The sequence below is a fragment of the Pundamilia nyererei genome, unplaced genomic scaffold (genome assembly GCF_000239375.1).
Source record: "Pundamilia nyererei isolate P.nyererei 1_Seehausen unplaced genomic scaffold, PunNye1.0 scaffold00110, whole genome shotgun sequence".
NCBI classification, from domain to species: domain Eukaryota; kingdom Metazoa; phylum Chordata; class Actinopteri; order Cichliformes; family Cichlidae; genus Pundamilia; species Pundamilia nyererei.
In genome coordinates, this window is record NW_005187511.1 from 4069 (window position 1) to 11099 (window position 7031).

The 7031-nt window shown below is 43.0% G+C and overlaps 2 protein-coding genes across 2 annotated transcripts in view; both read left to right on the forward strand.

Annotated features, from left to right (window-relative positions):
* Window positions 1-3373, forward strand: part of LOC102214528 (receptor tyrosine-protein kinase erbB-3-like) — a gene marked incomplete at its 5' end in the record, with an annotated part of 7353 nt that extends 3980 nt beyond the window's left edge. Inside the window, 8 exons of the mRNA XM_005741503.2 lie at window positions 77-232; window positions 418-493; window positions 620-766; window positions 1118-1215; window positions 1307-1495; window positions 1700-1768; window positions 1899-2160; window positions 2323-3373. Coding sequence (XP_005741560.1) covers window positions 77-232; window positions 418-493; window positions 620-766; window positions 1118-1215; window positions 1307-1495; window positions 1700-1768; window positions 1899-2160; window positions 2323-3071 — 1746 coding nt within the window. The remainder of the gene's footprint in view (window positions 1-76; window positions 233-417; window positions 494-619; window positions 767-1117; window positions 1216-1306; window positions 1496-1699; window positions 1769-1898; window positions 2161-2322) is intronic.
* A 347-nt stretch (window positions 3374-3720) lies between these two features.
* The window catches only part of LOC102196563 (proliferation-associated protein 2G4), a 9513-nt gene continuing 6202 nt past the window's right edge, over window positions 3721-7031 (forward strand). Inside the window, exons 1-6 of the mRNA XM_005741338.1 lie at window positions 3721-3937; window positions 4829-4957; window positions 5268-5373; window positions 6197-6266; window positions 6373-6465; window positions 6826-6889. Of these exons, the coding sequence (XP_005741395.1) occupies window positions 3856-3937; window positions 4829-4957; window positions 5268-5373; window positions 6197-6266; window positions 6373-6465; window positions 6826-6889 (544 nt within the window). The 5' untranslated portion in view covers window positions 3721-3855. The remainder of the gene's footprint in view (window positions 3938-4828; window positions 4958-5267; window positions 5374-6196; window positions 6267-6372; window positions 6466-6825; window positions 6890-7031) is intronic.

Below are 7031 nucleotides of genomic sequence, written 5' to 3' on the forward strand. Positions count from 1 at the left end.
ATATATATATATATATGTATACAGTTTGGTTTATTCCTCCAAGTACTTCACCACCATTGTTGCTCTCTCCTGTCAGGGTATGAATTACCTGGAAGAGAACAGGATGGTTCACAGGAATCTGGCTGCCAGAAATGTACTCCTGAATGATAATTTCACTGCCCAGGTTTCAGACTATGGCATTGCAGACCTGCTCTACTCTGATGACAAGAAGTACTATTGCAACGAGCCCAAGGTCTGTTTTCTTTTTTGTTTTTGTTTCTTAGCAGAAAACGTGACATCTGGTCACACTTCTTTAAACAGTGTTAAATACCTTGCACACCTTAAAACATTATGCTGTTTTCTTTCAAAGACTTGACTGCTTGTTCTGCTGTTTTTACTCAAGTAACCAAGAGAGAACTTTTCTGTTCACAATCTTAGACACCAATCAGGTGGATGGCCCTGGAGAGCATCTTGTTTCGCAGATACACTCATCAGAGCGATGTTTGGAGTTATGGTGAGTTTTAAAGCGCTTTACCAGCGCCAGATTGTTTCATACTCACGTATTAAAGTACGCAAATTTCGGAGTCAGTATAGGAGAAGTGTAAATGCAGGCCACACTAAATTCTTCACCCTGCTTTAGGTGTGACAATATGGGAAATGATGTCTTATGGAGCAGAGCCGTATTCAACGATGCGACCACAGGAGGTTCCCGATCTGCTGGAAAAGGGCGAGCGTTTGCCCCAGCCTCAAATTTGCACCATAGATGTCTATATGGTCATGGTTAAGTGTGAGTACCTCACTAGTATTTCTCATTTTCATGTGCAGCCAGTAGTGCAAATACCAGTGGCGTGGACTGAGGGATTGCAAAAAAAATATGTTGGACTAAAATGCCTGTGTGCCATTAAGTTTAGTATAAATTCATGGAGCTCAGAAGATGATTTGGTTCATAAACCTCTGATTTTTTATCTGCCACGTCCATTAGGCGTGACATATGAATAAAATGTTAAAACTAATTTGCACATTTTAACCTGACAGACATTAAAATAAATATGAAAATGACTGAAAGCCGCCGAGTATTAAGTAGGCTGTCAATTCTTCATTTTGTAATTGGTTCCGATGCCCTTTCATGACTCTCCAGGTTGGATGATTGATGAGAATGTCCGTCCAACATTCAAGGAGCTGGCGAGTGAATTTACCAGAATGGCCAGAGACCCACCTCGCTACTTGGTGATCAAAGTAAGACAGTTTCATCACAGTACAGTAAAGTGGCACTTCAGTTAAAGCTATGTGTAGTTTGCTATATATATGATTTACCTTGTTTGGCCAGGAGGACTGTAGCCAACAGGACTCATCCCCAGATGAACCCGTCCAACGAAGTGCAGACCTGGATGACTTGGATGATGTAGATGTCAACCTTGAGGACCCGTTGGCAGATGAGAAAGAAGATGACTTGTCTCCAGCCAACTACTACATGGCAAAAAGTCTCAATCGTTACTCTAGGATGGACACTCCCAAAGTAGGGCATACCACTTTCCTCTTAACTTAGTGTCAACTTTATAAATCATATTCCTGGGCAAGATACTGAATCTCAAAATTTCCCCAATGCACGATTTTTTTTTCTTCAAGTGTTTAATGAATGTGCATGTGTGTGTGTGTGTGTGTGTGTGTGTGTGTGTGTGTGTGTGATATCATCCATTTACTGTCTCTTTTCTTATAACAGGTGATTCTTAATTCATCCAGCGGAACTGGATACCTGCCCATGACCTCAGGTGTTGACAACCATACACAGGTAGATAAAAGAGACTTTTGTTTTGTTAAACCAATTCGTAGTGTTTATACACATGACCAGAACGAGTCCACTGAAGATTTCTGCTGTTACCAGTTTGCCAATAGAGTTCTGATTGTGTTTTGTTGGGTAGGCGATGTGGCAGTCACGCTCTCGGCTAAATTCTGCCCGTACTGTGTCCGAGAGCTCGGAAGGCTGCGGCACTGGAATGGAGATGGAGATGGGTGAGGACTTCCCCTTAGCAGGGAGCCTGAAAAGAAGACGTCATCGTGAGGACAGCGCTTACGTGTCGCAGAGAGACAGCATGTCCGGCGGGCCACCTGAGACTCCCTCACCAGAGATGGAAGAAGAAGATCAAAACGGATATGTGCTTCCTGGAGGGAGCCCGGAGAGAGGTGATACCATAATTGTTAATTTACAACACACTAACAGTTACCACTTGGAAATGAGCAGCAGCCCTAAAGATTAGCTGTACTAAGCCAGCTGTTTAAAATACTTTGTCTTTATAGCCCCAGTTTAGCTAGTCTTTGTTTTTTACTGTTATCTGTTTCTTTCAGATACGTTGCTTTTCTCATCGCGAGCTGCTCCTGGGAGGATGGGAAAGTCTCGTTCATCAGAGCTCCTGGACGACCCAGATGATGAAGAATACGAGTACATGAACAAGCAGGTGTGTTTAACACCTGTATCACTCAGGCAAGGCAGCCAGTGGCTGAAGCCGAACAAGAAGCGAACCTCTTCAATGTCATCACACGTGACAGCGTCCTCATGTGACACCGGTGTGTCGGTGGAGGTCAGGGGAAGCTACACCAGGAGCAAGGACAACTCTGACTCCGAGCAGCAGGGTTCCAGTGAAGTTGAGTATGAATACATGGACATCAGAGGCGGTGAAAAGCTGGAAGGTCCGCCAGTACGTGACCCTCCTCCTCCTCCAGCTCCTGTGAGGATGAGCAGCAAGGTGGAAGAGGAGGAGGATGAATACGTGGAGGACGGTAACTATCATTACACAAACAGGCAGCCAAAGCTACGACAGGCTCTTCAAGACAAGAAAGAGCTGAATGTAGAGGGGACAGAGGCAGATGAATACGAGGATATGGACTGCTTTTCTGCCCCACCACCTGGCGGAGATGGTGTGGTGTATCAAAACTTACAGAGGGAGGAAAATGGGGCAGCGGGGCGCAGAGAGCAACACCAGTCTATGCGGGCTGGAGTCAGGGTCACGGAGCCTGCTGTCGGTGACAGATCTTTCGACAACCCAGGATACTGGCACAGCAGGCTGTTTCTTAAGCCCAGTGCTGTGCCAACATGAAGAACATTTTAAATCTCATGGACTTCCCTCTCAAACACAGTCATGAAGGATCTGAAATGAGAAAAGCAACCAAAAGCCACGTTAAAGATGTAGCATGTAACAAAATGTACAAACCCCCCCAAACAACACGTGACTATTTTGCAGCTTTGTCCTTTGTTATACATCAAAATTGTTTTTATTATGTGATACAAGCTATATTTTTGTGTTTACATTGTAAATAAAGAGATTTCAGGTAAGAAATTGTGACAATATCATTTGAAGAATCATTTAAAGATGTTTACTCAATAAAAATATTTTGAATACTTGGTATGGAACTGCAACATTTTTATTTTAAATGAGCTGGTGAACTGTATAATGATGCAAAGTGTGCAACCTGTCAAAGGGCGCACATCTAATTACAGATTAACAAATATCCTTGGCTCCCACAGGAGAAATATAATTATTAATGTTTCATTGTTCTCAGCTACAACTGGGGGAGAAGTCAGTTACACCCTGTAAAAGGTGCTAGAAGCAAAAAAACAAACAAAAAAAACCCCACAGTTATTATCCAAAAACTGAGAGAAACTAGCTTTTACACCATTTGGCGAGCCGGTCGTGACCCTCGTGCCGGATGTTTCACAGCCATGGTTTAAACAGTTGGTAGCGCGACTTTATTGGCGGGCTGGGGTCGCTTTACGTCAGGGTGAAGTGGGAGGGGCTTGCGGTAGCAGCTTCGGTCAGAGCTGAGCCGAGGGGAACTGTCGCTGTCCAGAGCCGACTTGCGACTTCAGACTACACTGCCAAGATGTCCGACGACGAGCAAGAACAGACTATAGCCGAGGATCTGGTCGTCACCAAGTACAAGATGGGCGGTGACATCGCTAACCGTAAGTTAATGTCAGCGAGTAACTGTCGGTGACTGGATGTGACGACCTGCTCTTTTCGGCCTGTCGTACAGCAGCTAACATTGGTTCCTTATAGCAGCAACCATGTGGTTTAGATTCGAAGCACACATATGCTATCACATCTAGCTAGCTACCAGGTGCAGCCGGGTCGGTTGAAAGCTGCTTTTATCTGAATAACTAAACGACTGCTCAGCTTTCTGCTATTGTTACCCAACAGCAGCGATAGGGTTTCTTACAGGCAGCTGTCTGTGTCACTAACTAGTGTGGGATGCTAACAAACCAGCTAGCTCAGAATGGTGACCGGTGTTCGGCTGTAAATGTCACGTAAACGGTCACGAGCTGAAGCTCTTTTAAAATACGTTTATGGTGACAGATGACATTCATGGTCAGTCGACAGCATGAAAGTTGCTCTAAAATCATTCACATAAGGCTTCTTTGTGCATTTAACGACCAGCACATTGTGGTTTCATGATCACTGCTCCATTATATGATGAAAACACAGGAAACACCTGCATTCTATAGATCTCAAACATCGCACAAGATGTATGGTTGTATTTAACAATTTAAGCAGTAATTAGGTCGAGGTACTTGGTCAGATTAATGCTGTAAGGAAAATAAACTTATCCATTTAATCTATTTGGATGGATAGTGCAGTCGGGAGATGGGACATATTTGCTGTGGCACTACCTCATAGTACATTAAATGCATATCCTGGCCACCACAGTTTATATTTACACTCTGTGTTTGTGTTACAGTGGTGGTCTGGAGCTTATCTCAGCTGTCATAGGTCTAGCATGCTAACATAATCAGAAAAAAAAAACTTATAGTGAGCTAATGCATCAACCTGCCTGACTTCCCTCCTGTCTCATCCAGAGGCTCTCCGTCTGGTCATGGAAGCAGCCAAACCCGGGGTGTCAGTGCTCAGTCTCTGTGAAAAAGGTGATGCCTATATAATGGTAGAGACCGGGAAGGTCTTCAAGAAGGAAAAAGAAATGAAGAAAGGTGAGGCCCGCATCTGCCCATTATGGGTTTTTGTGTTTTTTGTGTTTTTTTTTTTTATGTTTTTTTCCTGAGGTGGACACATCAAGGAAATTAGATCCAGTAGAACAAACTGTTGGCAGTGTTTTCTGTGTCATTTCGCACAGCATCGAGTAACTCTAATAGCAGAAGGGGCTTTAAAAACTAGCATGGTGACAGAGTAGATCTTCTAAGTGATATACTCCTCCATACTCCATTCTTGTATGGCTTTCTTGATTACATTTGTGGATAATTTCCAAATGAAGACTTGGTGGTTCTCTTCTCCCTCTTCTAGGCATTGCGTTTCCTACCAGCGTCTCAGTCAATAACTGTGTTTGCCACTTCTCTCCCCTGAAGAGTGACCCTGACTACACACTTAAAGATGGGGATCTGGTCAAAATGTAGGCACCATGCACTGTAATAATGTTACCCCCTCCTTTCCCCGTGTGTCTCTAGTCTCCCAATGTATTGTCCTCCCTACTTTCTGTGTGATAGCTCCGCTTTCTCTTTGCTGTTGATTGTGTCCTTCATCTCTATGGTCTTGCCTCTTGTGTGTGCTGTGTGTGTGGCAAACGACAAGTAAGGTTTCTTTTTAGAACGGGTGGTATGCCGGATGTTAGCTTTACTGCCCATCTTATCCGCTAAATCCCATATATGACGTTTCTCAAATGCAGTATTTGGCTTTGAAAAAGAAAGTCGATTCATCTTAGTTGTTGCGTTGCCACTAATGTCTTTGTCCTCTGTAACGTCTTTGTGCTGTGTGTGGATATTCAGTGTTGTAAAGATGTTTCTTCAAGTGTCGTGATGTGGTTTTTATATTTTCTGGGTTTTTTTTAATGTGTCTCACTTTGCTAACCTCTTTGCTGGGCACGTCTGGAAAGTTTAATACAGTCGGTAATGCTGTTGCCTTGAATTCATAATAAGTCCTTCACCATATTCCAGCTGATCTACTGCCAAAAAAGAAACTCACCTTGGGTTATAGCTTCCATTTATTGCAGATTAAATTGTGTATTTTTGTCTGACCTTCTCTTATTATTGTAGTCCTCACTAAGCTAATTTTCCAAAGTGGAACGATCTTTTGTCCTTCCCAGTAGATTTGATCTGATTGCTTCCTGCATCAGTACTAGTACATTTGACAGCCGGGTAGCACTTAATTAAAGGCATGATCTGTATCCTACAGTTAGTTAATTCTTTCGTTTTTCCTTTTCTTCTGATTTTGTGTAGCGATCTCGGAGTTCATGTTGATGGCTTCATCGCCAATGTTGCTCACAGCTTTATCGTGGGAGCCAGTAAGGTGAAAAAACAAAAAAGCAGACACGTGTACATATCACACCTTGGTCACAGTTTTGTATCATCTCGTGTGAGTCCTGAAGTCGTCTTTTTTGTTTTTCTATATGCAGGAGAACCCCGTCACAGGCCGGAAAGCTGATGTGATCAAAGCAGCTCATCTATGCGCAGAAGCAGCGCTACGCCTCGTGAAACCTGGTAACCAGGTATGTTTGAGTGTTTCATGAGGCTTTTCCACGTCAGCTGTGATCAGGACTAATATTCTCTGCAGGGGTGTGCTTTAGTCATCAAAACATCTAAATGACTTGTTGTAATTATTAATTTGGCACAGATCTTACTTTTAATGCATTTTTGATAAGTGGAAGAAAATTAATGGATGTGTAATTCGCTTCAGTAGTGCTTCTTTGCTACTCTTTAGTCCACATTTTTCTGGCTCGAATACCATCATAGACTAGTTCTGCTACAAACTAGGTGTAAACTTATTTGCAGTCTCACATGTATTTTAACGGTTATCTCGTACAAAGATGTAATTTGGATGTGAAAGTAATTAATTTTCTCTGCCTCAGAACACTCAAGTGACAGAAGCCTGGAACAAGATCGCACAGTCGTTCAAGTGCACACCTATTGAGGGTGAGTTCCTATAAAAACCTTTGTATTTTAATGTGCTGTCTGTCTTCACATACAGTGGGGCAAAAAAGTATTTAGTCAGCCACCGATTGTGCAAGTTCCCCCACTTAAAATGATGACAGAGGTCAGTAATTTGCACCAGAGG